The 20349-nt window shown below is 31.2% G+C and overlaps 1 protein-coding gene across 1 annotated transcript in view; it reads left to right on the top strand.

The window, feature by feature from the left end:
• Window positions 1–10468, top strand: part of LOC127701957 (RING finger and SPRY domain-containing protein 1-like) — a 58355-nt gene extending 47887 nt beyond the window's left edge. Inside the window, exons 12-15 of the mRNA XM_052205932.1 lie at window positions 2317–2419; window positions 3169–3324; window positions 4578–4682; window positions 7076–10468. Of these exons, the coding sequence (XP_052061892.1) occupies window positions 2317–2419; window positions 3169–3324; window positions 4578–4682; window positions 7076–7220 (509 nt within the window). The 3' untranslated portion in view covers window positions 7221–10468. The remainder of the gene's footprint in view (window positions 1–2316; window positions 2420–3168; window positions 3325–4577; window positions 4683–7075) is intronic.
• The last annotated feature ends 9881 nt before the right edge of the window (window positions 10469–20349 follow it).

Here is a 20349-nt window from a genome sequence, read left to right as displayed (position 1 = left end):
AAATGGTTTTAATTTTGGTAATAGAATGTAACGTATGACTTCTTTATTTTTATTTCCACACTGCATACTTAGCCCTGCCTGCACAGATCAGGGATATTTATCTATTCATATCTTTTAGGTTAATGAGTGAATTGAATTACAGCGTAATTTAAAAATATCACAGTTTGTTGTGAGTTATGTTGAGATGTGGGTAATATGACTCAATGAGTGAACAATCCAACAACCCAGAAATCCAACAACACAAAAATCCAAATGACATCTAGAGGTCAACATACAATTTTAGTCTCATTATTAAAATTCAACAATAGACAAGTGGTTATTAAAAAAGTCAAGATCTAAATCACCTCCAATCGTAAATTTTAACTGGCATCTACTGTAATACATTGTCAGCAAACATGAAAAGGTTGATGCTTTAAAAGGTCATTTAAATAGAAAATAACTATTTTTTGTTGAAAATTGTAAAACGGTTGGAAATAAATTATGTCCTCAGTCTTAAGTGAAATAAAAAGAAAAAAAACAAGAGAAAAATGAACATCTGTTTGTCTCAAGAACCCCTTTATATCTCACCTTGCACTATAACTAATGAAACACGTGAGATATTGCCATCATTTGACGTCTGTTTGTCTCTGTCCATCCATATAAGCAAATATTTTTAATTTATTTTTATTTGTACGGGTTCAATGTCTCCTTTATTTTTCCATGCCCATTTATATAAATTTTATTGTTGATCAGTAAATTTAATAGTATAGTTTTATATGCCATTTATTTTAAATATGTTTGTTTTAGGATCTCATAACATGGGCTTTCATATTTTATTGTTAATGCTTATATATGTGTGTGAATATGTTGTAAAGCGCTTAGGGTAATTTTTTGATATTATATAATGCGCTGTTAAAAATACTGTATAATAATAATAATAATAAATCTTTTTTTATGACCCTACCTGTAGGTTGAAGGGGGCTTTAAGATTTACCCATGTCCATCCGTATGTCCCGAAATTGGTTTACATTTTCTAACTTTAGTTTGCCTAAACTAAATATCATGAAACTTATGCAAATGCTTATTACCACAAAACACAGATCAAGTTCGAATTTGTGTGGTGTCACTTTCACCATTCTTGAGTTATGTTCCTTAAGCAATGGAAAAATTGGTGAATTTGCCGTTTCTGCACTTAAACTTTAATTTGCCTTAACCACATGTTATGAAACTTATGCACAATGTTCATTACCAACATTGTTATTGAACATTGAGAGCACTCAAACTCCAGAGAAATCTCTAATGTCAAAATATTGAAAAAAATTTCATTAAGTTTCAAAGAAAACAAAGCGTCAATAGGTTTGAATTAGTACATTGACTCTTGCATATTTACAAGCAGGGGTATCTGTGTCCAATGGGAACATCATCTTTAATTTTATTATTTTCCTCGGAAATCACTGGACCAATTTCAATCAAACGTAAACTGAAGGATCCTTAGAGTTTATAGTATAAAGTTTGTGTTGATATTCCTGCAATCAACCAACAATGGCTGCCAAGGCTTAAAATAGAACATAATGGTAAGATGCATTAATTGTTTAATATCTTTAAACCATAATAGATAGAGAAAATGCTCAGGATGTCAAGACCTACTTTCTATTTCATTATGTACCATCAGAATTATCAGATGAATCCTAGTAGAAGTTTTACTGTGTTACAAATCTTTGTGTTTTGCCTAATATACTGAAATAGATAGTTAGAAACTGTATACAGCGAATAATTATCACCAGTACAAGACTATAACAAATTCTTTGATGACCAAAAGCATTGGATGAATTTTATTGTCCTTACATAACAACTTTTGACTAGTAAATATACATAATGTTAACTTGTTACTAGTATATATTTTGCAATCAGTATTTACAATAATAATCAATGAGTTTTGTTTTGGTTGACTTACTTTTGAGACAGTTATTGCCCTTGGATTTTAAATATCCTGAAAATGCCACATTATATTGTTCATCATCAAATCCCACACTTACAGATATTCAGATGATATTTAGTAATTAGTGTTATAAGGGAAAGTTACAGATTACATATAAATTTTATATCAGTTGACACATTTCTTACCTACCTACAGCTATAAGACTTTGGACATTTGATGAACATTATTGTGCAAATGGGACACGTTGCCTATGGACACAACTAGTTGTGTAAGCTTTCATTTATATAGCAATATCCAGAGGAAGGCCACTAAGGACAGTGATTGGATTGACCAGAATCTTAAAAAAAGCATAAATTTGGTCTTGGTGTTGTGTTATATTGTTTATATTTTTTTTTCAGGAGACACGTTAGGACTTTTATTAAATATTGATGAGAAATACCTGACATTTTCCTTAAATGGTGAATGTTTACCGAGTTATGATGACCTTTTCCAGTATTCAAGGTATGGTTGACTTTTTGACTAGGGAAAGGGAGGTTTATTCTGAGCAATATTGAAAATTTAAGCTGAGTTAAATTTGAAAAAGAGGCTAAAATTACCAAAGGGTGAATTAAAATTCATAGGTCAAAAGAGAGACTGACAAAATCATGGCAAAAAAAAAAACCCAAAAAAACAACAATAAGTTAAACAACAGTCTACATAACACTACATAAACAAGTAAAGTTTGTGCAACACAACACAAACCACACCAAAAACCAGTGTGATCTCAGGTGCTTTGGAAGGAAAACCAGATCTTGGATATCTTTTATAAGTTGATACATTTAAAAGTACAGAATCTTGTTACTTTGATGTCAGTCAGCCATCTTATATGGACTGAGTTTTACATAAGAATCTTTTAAAAATATTCTTTTGAGTTCTGCTGAACCAATTAAAAAAAAAGACTTGACAGAGTTGGTCAGTATGGAGAGCATGCAGAGTGTTTAGGTGCTAATTAGTTTGTTAATTTCCACAATAATAAATACATTTTTTTGTAAATTTATTTTGAAAAAAATATTATATTAATGAAATTTAACTATCAGTGTTAAAAACTGCACAAGTTTACACAAACTAAACTAACCAGCCATATTTTATACTTAGTAAATGATAACCAAGATATGAGATGAGCATTTCATTGTTCCATGTGCCTCAGTTTTAATTTTTATGTGTAACTTACAAAATTGCTTTATATATTACATTATGATTGTTTATTTCAGTGGTGGATATTTTGCTGCTGCCAGTTTTATGTCTTACCAACAGTGTGAATTTAACTTTGGTGCCAAGCCATTTAAGTATCCTCCTAAAGGAACATTATTCAAAACATTTAATGATTATGGAACCATGACAGATGAAGAAAAGAAAATTTTACCAAGGTGCAGTATTGTCGAAGACTAACATGGACATTTTTTAAATTTTCAGTTTTTGAACATGTTTAGCACAAGATTATCAAAACAGTATACATAATATTGAGAAATGTAGATCCCAAGCAATGACTTTTCAAGGTTGAAAACTAAGAGCATGACCTTGAAGGGAATACTTTATCACCTCAAGGTATAGAACCACTAATTTGGGCCTGGTCAGAAAGAACATACAAGAAAGAAGTACATATTTTAAACAAAATAGTTCCTACGAATAGCTGTAACTTTGTCAATAAGTAAAATATTTGGGTAATTTGATATCAAATGAAGGCTTAAGAACTTGGGATCACTGTAGGACCCTTATTGAAAGTTTATTTCGAATAATAAAAAATATATATGATATTATAATAGGAGGGCACATTTGCCCTGTTGTTCAGATTGGAAATACCTGTTTTTGTACTATCAAACTTCTGGGAACCAGTGCGCTCTACTATGCAATTAAAGGTATGTTAAATTTTTCAGCACAAGTCAGGATAAGGTATAGTTTTGACATGAAATAACTGCCACTAAATTTGTACTTAAGACAAAGTAGCCATTAATGCTTGAAATTGCAGAATTTAACATAGAAAGCAATGGGGCTATGAATGATTGGTTTTATTCCTCCACATAAGACAGAGTAGGGCATAACATTATTGTTCTAGCCATATAGACTGTCACTTCAGAATAATTTTCACCTTGAATTAAAACACACTAATTTTGAGTATGCCCCCCATTGAAAAAAATAAAACAATTTCATGTAATATTTAGTGTTTCAATAAAAAAAATTTAAAAAGCTACAAACCAAATATGATTGCTTTGCTTTGCAAACATATAGCTAGAATTTATTTATCTGATGTCTTATGTGTATCTACCCAACTACACATGTACTTATCTTTTCCAGTTTTATTAACAGAAAAACTTACCAGGTCTTCAACAACCATATGAGTAGAATTCTTTGATAATTGTCATTATAAGAAATATGCATTCAAAAATAACGTATGAGAAAGTAAACACATTTGGTGTGAAAACTATCATCTGTTGTCCAACAAAAAAAGCAGAGGTACATTGTGTTACAAGTATTTGAAAAAGCACAAAAGATTGTAGTAATAAGTGAATGAGTTCTGTCGACTAAAAACAAACTAACACATTGAATACTTTGATTTTTTACATGTTTGTTATCATTATCTAAATACATTTATAATCATCTCTACTATTCTTTCTCTTTTCAGACACATGCGATTGAACTTGATAAAAAACTTTCAAGTTAATGAAGATTCTTGTACAATCTGCTTTGCCGAAAAAGCTTCACACAAGTTGGTTCCCTGTGAACATGGGTATGTACCATCATTTTTCAGCCCAATAGCTGTAAATTTCAGTCGTCCTGAATATGCATGAAATACTTGCTCCTGGAAGTTAAGCAAGCAACAATCAATGAATCAATCAGTAAATTCAGATTGATTGATTGGTGATTGCTTTATGACGCATCAAGTAAATTCAGAAATCATTGCATTTAACTCATCTGACTGGAATAATCTTCAGTGTGTTTCTGACTGAATTCTCATTTTGTGACTCTGTCAAACAATTGACAAGGTCTCCATTACTATAGTCACCCCAATCTACCTAAGTTGTGAATGCATTCATCATATTGTTTTGCCTCTACAAAGTAAAAAAAGCAAGAGTTAGGCTTGCTGTTTCCAGCAAGGGTGTTGTCAATGTTAACAATGTATTTGTTTGTGAGTAGGTCAGTTGAAGGGAAAACAATAGTGGTAGGTCGATGATTTGCAGTTATTTAAGCATATGTACGTCTCATTTCCATTTCATATTATATAGCTCCGTCCCCTCATCATGGTTTATTGACTTTGAAACTTTTGCATAGTTAACATGTTAAAGTTTGTGTTAAGGTCAGTTTAAAGAAAACCACTTATTATAAATCAATGGTATTTGGTATGTAGTTGTATTAGCATTGGCATTTCTCATTTCAATGGAGGTTATTTTGCCTTGCTCCTACAGCCATGGTTCATTGACTGAATGTTTTGCATAGTTTTACCAATTTTAGGTGTTAAAGTATAGCCATTTTAATTTCAACATTTGCATCATACTATCAAAATTACATTTAGGCATGGCATATCTCTGTGTCAACAATTTAAACACCCTAGATCAATAATCCACACTGAATTCCTAAATGGCTAATAACAATGTTTAGCCTTCAAATAAGTAATTACTGAGACTTGAACTGGCCCAGGTAAACCTCTAGTTTGTTGGGAATTTTTGGTTATAATGTAAACAGTAAGATTGATATAGTTTTATTTTTCTACATTTCACTCATAAATATAGATATAACAATAACTTCTGAATCATAACAGAACCGTTTGCAATGTATTTTGACAGTGTTTTGTATAGAATTTGATTACAGTTATGTCCCTTGAATTACAGTGTCTAGCAATCATTCTTTTAAATGATAGAGATTATCTGTCTATAATTGCAGGTTAGAATTTAAGAAAGCAGATTTTTCAATTTTAGCTCTTTAGAAGCTATATATTTACTGTAAAACCAACTAATTTTCGTGAGCAATAAATTTTCCGTGACTTTCACGAGTAGAAAAATAACATGAATATGTAAAACTTGGTTCTTCCCTTATATAATTACAACTAGAAAATGGTGAAAAAAATGGCTCCAAAATTGGCTACATACTTAAATACTTGAAAAGTTATATGTCAGACCAAAAGACACCTAAAAAGCATAGCTAAATCCTTTTAAGGTCACCCTTGCCTGAGGGAGATGGAATGTTTGTTTCTTAATACATTTTTAAATTGCCAGAGGTTTTTTTTAAATTGTTAGTCTTAAAATCAAAATTGCTTTGACATAATTTGAAATGAATATTTTAATTTCCTGGATATAGCTGTTTGAATTTAAAGGGGCATTAGCTGTCAAATTCATCTTCTCCGATTTGACTCAAATTCTCATATTTGATTTATAACATACTAAAACATATATAAGAATTACAAAAATTCTAAAATAAACAATTAACAATGCATGGACTCGATAATATGTATCAACATTTCGTGTGTATTTTTGTCTAAAAGTCATCTGATTAACCATTAAGATGACCTCTGAAGACTGCCGATGGTCATATAACCTGTTATAAACATAAATATAAACATAAACTAATAGCGACCACGTGCAATTGAATTTTTCTAAGTCTGTTTGATTTCATATTGTAGGTTAAAAAGTATGTTTATCATCGTTTTTACCTGTGTTAGAATGATTTTTTGTGGATCGATCCAGTCAACCAAATGATTCATCCTGGTTTCACTTTCTATGTTGACATTCTTTTCCTTTTAATAGCTGAATACATGCATAACCCATCTCCAGCTAAGGGGTTAAATTAAAGGTCACATGAATACGGATTCAAAGAGGTCAAATTATTCACTTGCAAGTGAATAATTCATCAGTGATGTTCCTTATCTTATTTTGACAAAATTGAACAAAATTGGTTGCTTAAAGCAAATTACTATTTCATTTTATCACTTTCATTAATGATTGAATAAAAAAAAATATATTTTATTTTTTTGTATATCTTGTAGCTAATGCCCGTTTAACAAAAATACATCAATATTGGAAAAAAGCTCACTCTTGCCCCAATTTGAATAAAATTGACTATTTTCATGAAAAATGGCTTTCATTTGAATGGTTATGCTGTTAAACTGTTTTTGTTTGTGTTTTGTAGAGGATTTTGCTTCAAATGTTCATTACAATTGGAAACCTGCCCAATGTGTAGAACACAGATACATGAAAGAGTGCTTTCAGAAAGCAGCAGATCAAGGACAGTATCAGATAGTGCCGAAGACCCATCAACAGTCAAGGACACATAACTGTTATTATGTACAGTGCAGCTATAGCTTTAAATATTTGTTGAGTTAGCCTTGAGCACATGGTTTTAAAACTATACACTATAGAATTGTAATGGCCATAAACATTGTATGTTACCTTTGAATGATTTAACGTCACTTTCCTATCAATCATAAGTCATTAAACTTGCATGCCTGCCAACTCTTTAAAATCTCCAAATGCATCTCTTATTCATGTCATAAGTTTTTTAATCTAATATTCTATGGTAATGAATGAGTATATATATGCTTAAATGTATTCATGTCATAATTGTTTTTAATCTAATATTCTATGGTAACGAATGAGTATATATGTGCTTAAATGTATTTTTAAGTACTTTCAATGTTGTTTTTTTTAGTTTATATACTTCAAGTGTGAAGTGTATGATCAACACCTCTTTTAGAGGAAATTCCACACGAATGGGGAAAGATGATAGGTCTGTTGAAGAAATAAACACTTGCCCTTTGGTTAGTGAAGATGGCTAGAGCAAATGTTGTAAAGGATTAAAAATAGATGTTATTTATTTTTCCTTAACATTTGCTATCCCTAAAATTTGAACAAGAATATTTATGGATTTGCAAAAAATGGCTTTTGGATTTTGTGGAAACATTGAGAATAACATCAGTTAATCAGTAGTGTGCTTTTACCTACTCTAGTCCTCCACTGTTATAAATGATTAAACTAATGTAATTAAATTACAAATCAGCTGCATAGGAGAAATTTTGATTATAAAATCTCAATTCTATAGAAAGTATTGATGAAAACCATGTAAGGGGAGATAAGTCTGTAATTCACTGTTTCAAATCTGGGTAATACTTTAAAAAGCATACACCAAAGCATTGTCAATGGTTAACAATGTTTGAAACGTTGGTTATTCAACAAAAAAGTGTAACCTCAATGACTATTTTTACCTTGGTGTACAAAAAATGAAATTACCCACAATCCCAAGTGGTAATGAATTAAATCATGGATTTATTATACCGTGTTTGAATATGAAAATTTGAATACATTTATAAGTAATTGATTGAAAGTTATGAATGTTAACATCGTGTGCTTATCTTATTTTCTATATTAGAATTTCATTTTTGTATAGTGTTTGTCTTAAATCAAGTTTTCAATTTTTGGTTGTTGGGAAGATATTTAAAATCATTTATTATATTTTGAAAAATATCAACAATAAAATGTACTGGTCAAACTATAGTGTATAGTTTTAAAGTCTTGCATTGAAGCAAAAGACTGTGATTTTTTTTTATCTTGATATTGTAATGCATATTTGAATTTACTTTTTTTCATAAATTAATGTCTTTATGGTTATTAAAACAAATTATAATTTCCAAAATAAATTTTTAACAGGTGCTTTTTTTTTTGCCTGACTAATTTACAGTATTGACAACAAATTATACAATCAGTAAAATAAATAAATATTTAGATCTTGTGTCTAGTGTAGCATTTAAATCAGTTGAAAGAAATTTGTAATATTAGAATGCTGTGGATTCATTTATTTTTTCATGGGTACAAATTATCATGGATTCAAGAAAAATTGTTTTTTTGTGGATATTTGATTTTTTGGTTTTACAAAAGTCTGCAAACAAGCCTATAGAAATTTTTTATCCTTGACCATTCAAATTCCTGGTTGACCTGTACCCGCGAAATCCACGATAATTGGTATCCCACGAATAATAATAAACAGTAATAATTTTTTTAGAAGTTTTGTAAAGAGAATAAATGAAGTTTGAATTCAAAATTTTCTATCAAAATGTTGACTGAATGATGATTTCTACTTCTTTCCCATTTTATGTGCTCCCTTTATGAACAGGGTTTTTAATCTTCTGTTCTTCAAAAGACGGAGGAATTCAAACATAGTGTCTAATTTCCTACAACATTTATATTATTGACACCTAATATTAAGTTATCTGGGGTAATCTGCATAAGATAGACAGAACATTGTTATTTTTTGTATATATTTCTTGCTTGAGCATTTGTGCATACCAGTTTCATGTAGTAGGATAAAGCCTGAATCCTTCATTTATGCTTCACTGAATTTGGAATTGTTACCAAGTACATTGTTTAAAAATTTTGACCTTTCTGATGAAGTACTAATAGTAACCTAAGTGCTGTTGTTAACTGTTCTATAAATAGGCATGAAAAACTTACATACACGTTCAAGTGCTAACACATGAATTTTTTTTAATTTCTGGATAAATAGTAATCTTTTTTAAGGTTGAAATGTTATTACAATAAAGTAGCTGTGATAAAGATATTGAATACGACCATGAATCTTGTATAGATGTAACTATAATTCCAGTTTTATCACAATCATGTTTAAATTATATACATATTATTGAGTGTTTTGTACAAAATTTCATTAATATTTATATCTCTGTAAATTGTATATCTGAATCAAATGTATTTCTTGTGGCAAAAGGTCACTTCAATTCTATAAACAATCATGAGGTTTTAAAGCATTGCTATTTGTTTTAAAGTGGTTGTTTTCTTAATGAGTAATGATTATAAGTATTTGTATGTTACTAGGAACTTAAAGCTGTCTTTAATTTTTGGGATATTTTTTTCGTACTTGAAATAGAAAGGAAACAACAAGTTTTAACTAATTTTCTTGCAACAAGTCAGATAATTTATTTAACTTATGGCTATTAGAAAATGGCTGAAATATTGCTCAGATGAAAGAGCTTGCTTCAGTTGACTTAGCCTCCTATACTTTACCTACACATCAGCAATTTTGATTTTAGCATCATCAGATATTTTTTTTAAACAGCTCCTCATGAAATTTAGATAAAATTGATCAATTGCAACATTAAGGTAATTTTCAAAGTGCGTATAGAAATTTGTCTTAATCTTTAAAGCATTGGCACTTTAGTACTTTTAATTCAAAAAATTAATGAATGCATTTATTATACCTGACGCATGGAAGTTGTGTAGGGTATAATGTTTTTGACCCGTCCGTCTGTCTGTCAGTCCTGTTCTTGTCATTGCAACTCCTCTATAACCACACAACAGAATTTCATGAAACTTTGTAAATAACAAGGACATACTATGCAAATTTGCGTAGATAATAAGGACTTGCTATGTAGATGTGCTAATCGACAGGAAATTATGATTCAATTTTTTTTCTAGGAAATATTCCCCTTTGAACTTAGAATTTTTGCCTCAATATACTACCACAACAGTTTGTCATCGCAACTCCTCTGAAACAACATAACAGAGTTTCATGAAACTTTGACCGAAAACGGTCATATTTGCCAGTCATGTCCTAAGATGAAACTATTTGTCCTAAACAAGTAATTGGGATTTAGGACAAATTTTATTTTTTTACAGAAGTAATTTCGGTCATTTCATTGACTCAATGTTTGAAATCAGATTTCTTAATCGCAATTTTGCACTTGTGATCACTTGTTTTTGTTTATAATCCCTTTCCTTTAATAAAACTGCCACTACAGTAGTTTGATAATCCTGAGGGCCCTCCTAATATCTATATCAATGCTTCCGGGAAACATTGGCTAATGATCGCTAATCACTTTTTACCTGTGGTTTTAATTCACACCTGACAGTGATCACAAGCTCAGAATAATATCTTTAAAACATTAAAATTCCCTGACAACTGTATTCATTATTTATTTACTTTTCATCAAAGACAGTCATCAATTCTGATTTAAAAATTAAATCTAAATTTACGTAGAAAAAAGTATTTTTTCATGAGTAACACATGTGCTTTATTTATCATGTAATACGCATGCGTGAAATTGTCTTCAGCAAATTTAATATTTAATCGTAAAATGCAAATTGATTTCATGCTAAATTAAACGAGTGCAACTATTATCTGTTATATTCAAACACTTTTAAAGGTAATAAAATAAAAAAGCCGGTGATTTCCTGTCAATTTGATAAACAAAACAAATCCCGGAAATAAATCCGGAATTATTCTTACTTTAAAATATCGCAAACTTCCGGTTTTAACTTTTGTCAAATCGAAAGAAACGTAAGCAATGTCTGAGAAATTAACCATTTTGAGTCATTAAAATCATTTCAATTTTAGACTGTTGCCTTCCCTAAACTGTCCTTCATGGTAATGGTAAGACATTTACTTAGTAAATGCGATAAAACAGCAATACAAGTTCGTCATGTTCGTTGATCCTATGAATATAGTCAAGTTGATATCGACAATTTGAAAAGGGGCACCAACTTTTCAAACATCTCAAAATGACCGAAATTGTCTGGAAAAATTTCCGGATCCTTGATAAGGACATACTATGAAGATGTGCATATTGACAGGAAATTAGGATTCACTTTTTCTTCTAGGAGTTATGCCCCTTTAAATTTAGAAATTTGGCCATGATATACTACTGCAGCTCTTTGTGAGTTCAACTCCTCTGAAACAACACAACAGAATTTCATGAAAGTTTGTAGTTAATAAGGAAATAATATGTTGATGTGGATATCCACAAGAAATTTTCATCAGTTGACTTTTGTAGGAGTTTAGAGTCTCTGAACTTAGAGATCTGGTGAGATTTTGTTTGCCCAGTGACAATGTTGGGGTGTGGGGTATGTGAGCATGCTCACAAAGGTTCTTTAATTATTGCAAATCCTTGACCACTAGCAAAAACGTGTAATCTAATTAAAGTGATTGCAAAAAAATTATGAAGAAAATCGCTTTTGAAATAAGGAATGATACTGTCACATTTTTTGCATGAAAAAAAACCATTGCAATTATTTCTGAATTAACAGCATTAATTTCAATGATAGTTTTTTGTATTGATTAACTTATACATATGCTCACAATGCAGTGTTATAGGGTAGATTGCACAATTTAACTCCACAAAATGTGAATTCAACACTATTTATACTTTTTGTAAATTTATTGGGTTTTTTAGGAAGGTGAGGATTATTGAATGATTTGATCAAATATGATTATTAAACCAAAGAATAATGAAAATCATTAGTTATCATTGTATTTTAGAATAATTAGAAATTTTATTTACATATCACTGTGAACTTAATTATCAGTTTTCATTGTTTCTAATTTTCTAAGCTAATCAACAATTTACATAGCTCTAATATTATATGTTTTACAAGATGGAATTAATGTCCAATGACGAGTCACTGTGGGTTGCTTTATTGAAAGATTTTCACTTTAGATTAATAAGATATCATTTAACAGAAAGTTACTTCAGCATAAAAAAAAAACAAATTTTGGTAAAGGAATATATGGTGGATGTCTGACAACATGTACTTAATAACTTAAATGGACAATTTGAGAAAATTGCTATAAGGTGGATGCCGGTCAGACAACATAAACAGGGTATATGAAAGAAATATTTAGGAAAAGCGATATCAGATTTGTGTTGGTCAAATGACAATTCCTGGGAAATATCATCATAGATCAAAGATTGCCGTTACATATATTAGGTGCAATCAATCCTGTAGAAAAAGAAAATGGCCTTTTGATAATGGCATAACATTGCTAGTTTTTTTTAAACAATTACCTGAAAAATCTAGTTTAAACTTTGACAATTTTCACTCTTGTGAAATTCATAAGAATTGAAGTTATATATGATTTTTGTATGAACATTTCTGCATTCAATTCTTGTGATTTTACCTTTTCAAGATATTATGCAATCATGCCAAATGATGTATGTACAATGGGAGCTGATGTGCTTTAACATTCTTTGAAGAACATTTGTTTTAACAGAAATTGTGTATTAATTTTTGTCTATCATACAGCAGTGGGGATCTTGGAAGGTTCCAATTTGAATTTTTTTTTTAGACTGGACTTATTTTCCAAATATATATAAAAATATGGTTTTGATTTATAAAGTGAACAATCTCATATGAAATTTACATGTTATTTTCACATAAAGGCAATGTTCTCCACAGTTTCAAAAGGTGGTTTGACAGTTGAAATGGTATTTTAGCCTTTAAGTTGAAAACACCTCTAAATAAGGTATGCGGAAAGGCATTTTGGACTACAAGAGCATTTATTATATACACAATATTTACTATAAGATATAATAGGCTTAAAATTGGCTTTTAACATGAGAAATACAAACCAAGCCAGCAATTTTGAACAAAATTTACCAGAAAAAGGCATTATCAATTGGGAGAAGAATAAGGGGCAGGATGGATTTGCTAAAAATGGGCATGGATATTTTTTTGCCATGAAAAACATGCTTTACTTGAACACCTGGTATATTTTATGATTTTTTAAAACTGTTTTAGGATGTTTGCTTCAGAGATTAATCATAACATTTTCATAAATGAAATCCTTTGTAGTAGTGCTGAATAGTATCTTATTGATATATAAATATTGGTATGTTTGATTGCTTTTTGAGATACCATTAGAATTTTAAAGCCATTTAGAAGAAAATTTTACTTTGATCAAATGCAGGAAATTGATGTTTCTAGAATTTTTATATGAAATGAATGAGAAAAATTAGAAGAAATTCATTACCACAGTCAATCAGTTACTTGAACGAAAAATAAACCATATCAGCATTTTTATCAGGACGATGGAAACAAACTAAAAGAGGAATAAAAAAGATGATTGGAATATATATTATATATCATTTTTTTGTGGATAAAAATATATCATTTCTGACCTTTGTATGTTTAATTTTGAGGTTCAGTGATGTAAATAATATTTTGCTTAATATCTTAACTTCTTAAAGAACAAATAACATTCCCAAGTATACATGCTTACTGTTATTTTAAGCATAGGGTAAAAAATTTAAATGAGGATCACTGAAAAAAATAATTTATTGTCTGATTTGATGAAGTATGGAGAGTAATTTGTAGCTGTAACGATAATCATGATACCTTAATGATCATAAGTGTATTTTCAGACTATTTTGCTCAGCTTATAATCTTTGGACAACTCTTATTATAGCTTTTGCAGCTCTAAAAGATAACTTGAATGTATCAAGTTTTACTACATGAAAAATAAACAGAATACCAGTTTTTCATCATAGATATCATAAAAATATAATGTAAAACTTGATCTTCACATGCAATGATACTACCCAAAATGCTTTTAAAAGGGTCTAATAAAACTAAAAGGGAATAAAAGTATAATAAGAGTACAATGTACTACGAGAAGATTTTTTTTAAATAACCAATCTTTAAGTAGAATATAATTTTTTTTAATGAAGATTCATTCAAATAAAGGGAGATAACACTGCCTTATATTTATATAAAACAATCAAAGAAATTGTCTTGGTTAAAGAAAATCATGATCAAATATCACCTGCTGTTGTAATAAATTTCTTGTTTTCAAAGCACATGACAAAAGGTATTAAACTTAACAACAAAATATTAGCTAGTTTTTGTTTTGCTTAAAAGTCAATAATGCATTTTAGTATATTTGAATGCAGTATTTTGTTATTATATTGTTATAAGATTTGTTATTTATATCTGTCTCTTTTTAATAAAATTGTAAAGCCTGTATTTCTTTGTTTACCACGCAAAAGTCTATACTTATTTGTTTACTAGTTGAAAGTCTGTATTTCTTTGTTTACTGGTAATGATAATGTCATTTGATATCTAGGGTCAAGGTCAGACAGCTTCCTTAACCATCTTATGGATGAGATCAGCTGTTATTCAATTTAAGTTAATATATATGTAAAACATTTATCACTTTATATTTCATGTTTAAAACTAAAGAAAACAGACGACTATGTCAGGGCTGCCAAAAAAAAAGCCTGCCATGAACTTAAAATGAGGTACAATCATTTGCTCTGAGTTGAGAACCTCATTTTGACTTTGAAATGAAGAACAGCAATAAAAGAGCTGTTTCTTTGACTCATGTTTTGTCTTGAGGGTGTAGGGATGTTGTGTTAGGATTATTACACCATATTTCTTCTTTGCCAACATGATACAAAAAGTTGAATTGATAGATTGAATGCATATGCCAATCCCCATTGTCATTTTTGTAGCAGAAGCCAAACTGAGGCATGCTGTTTCCAGTGTTGACGGCATGATAAATTTGTAATAAGGTTAAAAAGGTGACTCTCTGCATATTAACACAAATCATTGGATGTCATTAAACATTATTCTTTAGTATTGTAAATTTTAAAAATTGATACAAGATTAATATGTGAGTTGGCCATCTAACACTGAAATACCAGAATCATTTCTGGAATCAGTATACTGTAAATTCAGAAATTATTGCGAGGTTTTTATTAATGCAAATAATTCGACTGGATGAGTATTGCAATAAAAAGAACTTGCATTCTGAATTTGATACATATATCTGTATGCAGATTTTCCTTAAATCGCAATAGTTAACCTCACATTGCTTCAAATTTTCAAATATCGCAATAATAAATGCACGCAATAATTACTGTATATAAGAAGGTGGTACAGTAAGAAAGAGGTACAGTTGGCTGTGTATGTCCTCCTGGATAAAGCATAATAATCAGTATATAAGAAAGAAGTACAGTTGGCCATGTCTACCCTCTTGGATTAATCATAATAATGGTACAATCAGTATATAAGAAGGAGGTTCAGTTGGCTGTGTCTACCCTCCTGGATTAATCATAATAATGGTACAACCAGTATATAATAAGGAGGTACTGTTGGCTGTATCTACCCTCCTGGATAAAGCATAATAATTGTACAATCAGTATATAAGAAGGAGGTACTGTTGGCTGTGTCTAGCCTCCTGGATAAAAACATAATAATGGTACAACCAGTATATAATAAGGAGGTACAGTTGGCCGTGTCTACCCTCCTGGATAAAGCATAATAATGGTACAATCAGTATATAAGAAGGAGGTACAGTTGGCTGTGTCTAGCCTCCTGGATAAAAACATAATAATGGTACAACCAGTATATAATAAGGAGGTACAGTTGGCCGTGTCTACCCTCCTGGATAAAGCATTATAATGGTACAATCAGTATATAAGAAGAAGGTACAGTTGGCTGTGTCTACCCTCCTGGATAACATATAATAATCAGTATATAAGAAGGAGGTTCAGTTGGCTGTGTGTACCCTCCTGGATAAAACATAATAATGGTACAATCAGTATATAATAAGGAGGTACAGTTGGCTGTGTCTGCCCTCCTGAATAAAACATAATAATGATACAATCAGTATATAAAATGAAGGTACAGTTGGCTGTGTCTACCCTCCTGGATGAAGCATTATAATGGTACAATTAGTATATAATAAGGAGGTACTGTTGGCTGTGTCTACCCTCCTGGATAACATATAATAATCAGTATATAAGAAGGAGGTTCAGTTGGCTGTGTCTGCCTTCCTGAATAAAACATAATAATGATACAATCAGTATATAAAAAGAAGGTACAGTTGGCTGTGTCTACCCTCCTGGATGAAGCATTATAATGGTACAATCAGTATATAATAAGGAGGTACTGTTGGCTGTGTCTGCCCACCTGGAAATAATAATGGTACAATCAGTATATAATAAATTGCTATGCAGAGCGCAGCTGGATATGACCACAGTGGTCCAACCCTGAACAGTTGGGTCAAAAATGGACACAATATTCCCACTTGATACAGGTCTGAATTTGGATTGTAATTAAATATTTGACACATAATAGGTTTCTGACACAGAATACCTGTAGTCAAAGAACTTAGAATTGTTTATGATTTGAATTTATATATTCAATTTTTTGTTTTTGTGCAATACACTATGCTGTTGCGAATTGACCCCCCCCCAAAAAAAAAAAAAAAATTACCCCCCTTTTTTTTGATTTTGTGCAATACACTATGCTGTTGCAAATTGACTCCCCCCCCAACAAAAATTTTTTTTATTTCCAACCCCCCCCCCCCCCCCCTTTTTTTGGTAAAAAAAAATAATATTGAAGAAATTTTCTTTTTAATTTCTGAAATCTGAAATGAGAAAAAAATGCCCCCCCCCCCTCCACAATTTTTTTTTTCACCCCCATCCCCCTTTTTTCAAAAAAAAATCTCCCCCTCAAGATATGGTCATAATCTCAATTCAAATTTCCAATGGAGTTTGCAACCATAATTACCCATTTAAATACATCATAAAAGTCTTAAAATAGAAAATGACATACATAAGATGGCTAAAATTAATATTCCTTAATCAACATTTTTAATAGTAACTTCTAAAAATAAATTGACAGCTAATCACCTCAAGACAATACAACATTTCTTTATACATAATTTAAAAGCAGGGTAAGGGAGGTAATCCAAACATAACATTGTACTTTTAAGTAATTGTCCATTAACCAGGAAACCCTTGTTTTTCCCCTTTTTTGCCCCTTATTCCTAAACGGTTTGAGCCATAACCCCCCAAAGCCAATCCTAACCATCCCTTTGTGGTATGGAAACGTGTGGTCTAATTTCAGAGAGATCCATACACCTTTCCACAAGTTATTGTCTGGAAACTAGAAAAATGCTGATTTGGGCCCCTTTTGGTCCCTTATTCCTAAACTGTTAGGACCATTACCCCCAAAATCCTTTCCAACCTTCCTTTTGTGGTAATAAACCTTGTGTTTAAATTTCATAGATTTCTATTTACATATACTAAAGTTATTATCCGGAAACCAAATGTCTTCGCACGACGCAGACGACTACGACGACGACGTGATACCAATATCAATAACAAAAAATTATGCAGTCGTATAAAATGAAGATACAGTTGGCCGTGTCTACCCTCCTGGATAAAGCATAATAATGGTACAATCAGTATATAAGAAGGAGGTTCAGTCGGCTGTGTGTACCCTCCTGGATAAAACATAATAATGATACAATCAGTATATAAAAAGAAGGTACAGTTAGCCGTGTCTACCCTCCTGGATAAAGCATACTAATGGTAAAATCAGTATATAGAAAGGAGGTTATGTTGGCTGTGTGTACCCTCCTGGATAAAACATAATAATGGTACAATCAGTATATAATAAGGAGGTACAGTTGGCTGTGTCTAGCCTCCTGGATAAAAACATAATAATGGTACAATCAGTATATAATAAGGAGGTACAGTTGGCTGTGTCTACCCTCCTGGATAAAAACATAATAATGGTACAATCAGTATATAATAAGGAGGTACTGTTGGCTGTGTCTAGCCTCCTGGATAAAAACATAATAATGGTACAATCAGTATATAATAAGGAGGTACAGTTGGCTGTGTCTAGCCTCCTGGATAAAAACATAATAATGGTACAATCAGTATATAATAAGGAGGTACAGTTGGCTGTGTCTACCCTCCTGGATAAAAACATAATAATGGTACAATCAGTATATAAGAAGGAGGTACTGTTGGCTCTGTCTAGCCTCCTGGATAAAAACATAATAATGGTACAATCAGTATATAATAAGGAGGTACAGTTGGCTGTGTCTAGCCTCTTGGATAAAGCATAATAATGGTACAATATAGTTTGCCTTTTCTGCTGATGTTGATGGTGTTTTGTAATGCCCTGCATACAATAGTAGTACGTCATTATGTTTTCTGGTCTTTATATCCACCCATTAGTATGTTTGTCCATCCCGTATGAGGTTAAAGTTTTGGTTTAAGGTTGTTTGTGCTCAGTCATCAATTTGAGAATTGGTACATATGTTCATGGTGAAGTGAACTATTTAATAGTATGTTCCAAAATAGGGTTGTTCATGGAAGTATGTGATCAAAACACCTTGAAACTTGGTATACATGTTCATTAGGTGAACTGTTTAATATATATGCCAAATTATGGTTTTGCCCAAGATTTCACTGCTCACTCAACATGAAAATGCACTGGTGGAAGTGTAGCATGGTGTCCTATGGACATATTCTTGTTATTGATTTGGGGAGGGGTATTGGAAAATAACAAACCAATTTGATCGAAATGTGGAATAGATGTTTAGTTCTATAATGTTCTGAATAATTCCATAACAATAATGAGTTATGGAATTATTCAGAACATTATAGAACTAAACATCTATTCCACATTTCGATCAAATTGGTTTGTTATTTTCCAATACCCCTCCCCAAATAAATAACAAGAATATGTCCATAGGACACCATGCTACACTTCCACCATTGCATTTTCATGTTGAGTGAGCAGTGAAATCTTGGGCAAAACCATAATTTGGCATATATATTAAACAGTTCAACTAATGAACATGTATACCAAGTTTCAAGGTGTTTTGATCACATACTTCCATGAACAACCCTATTTTGGAACATACTATTAAATAGTTCACTTCACCATGAACAATATGTACCAAGTCTCAAAATGATGACTGAGCACAAACAACCTTAAACCAAAACTTTAACCTCATACGGGATGGACAAACATACTAATGGGTGGATATAAAGACCAGAAAACATAATGCCGTACTACTATTGTATGCAGGGCATTACAAAACACCATCAACACCAGCAGAAAAGGCAAACTATATTGTACCATTATTATGCTTTATCCAGGAGCCTAGACACAGCCAACTGTACCTCCTTATTATATACTGATTGTACCATTATTATGTTTTTATCCAGGAGGCTAGACACAGCCAACAGTACCTCCTTCTTATATACTGATTGTACCATTATTATGTTTTTATCCAGGAGGGTAGACACAGCCAACTGTACCTCCTTATTATATACTGATTGTACCATTATTATGTTTTTATCCAGGAGGCTAGACACAGCCAACTGTACCTCCTTCTTATATACTGATTGTACCATTATTATGTTTTTATCCAGGAGGGTAGACACAGCCAACTGTACCTCCTTATTATATACTGATTGTACCATTATTATGTTTTTATCCAGGAGGCTAGACACAGCCAACAGTACCTCCTTCTTATATACTGATTGTACCATTATTATGTTTTTATCCAGGAGGCTAGACACAGCCAACAGTACCTCCTTCTTATATACTGATTGTGCCATTATTATGTTTTTATCCAGGAGGGTAGACACAGCCAACTGTACCTCCTTATTATATACTGATTGTACCATTATTATGTTTTTATCCAGGAGGCTAGACACAGCCAACTGTACCTCCTTATTATATACTGATTGTACCATTATTATGTTTTTATCCAGGAGGCTAGACACAGCCAACAGTACCTCCTTCTTTTTATATACTGATTGTACCATTATTATGTTTTTATCCAGGAGGGTAGACACAGCCAAC

This window comes from Mytilus californianus, unplaced genomic scaffold, assembly GCF_021869535.1.
Source record: "Mytilus californianus isolate M0D057914Y unplaced genomic scaffold, xbMytCali1.0.p SCAF_5, whole genome shotgun sequence".
In the NCBI taxonomy this organism is placed as follows: Eukaryota; Metazoa; Mollusca; class Bivalvia; order Mytilida; family Mytilidae; genus Mytilus; species Mytilus californianus.
This window is presented reverse-complemented; position numbering and strand designations above follow the sequence as displayed.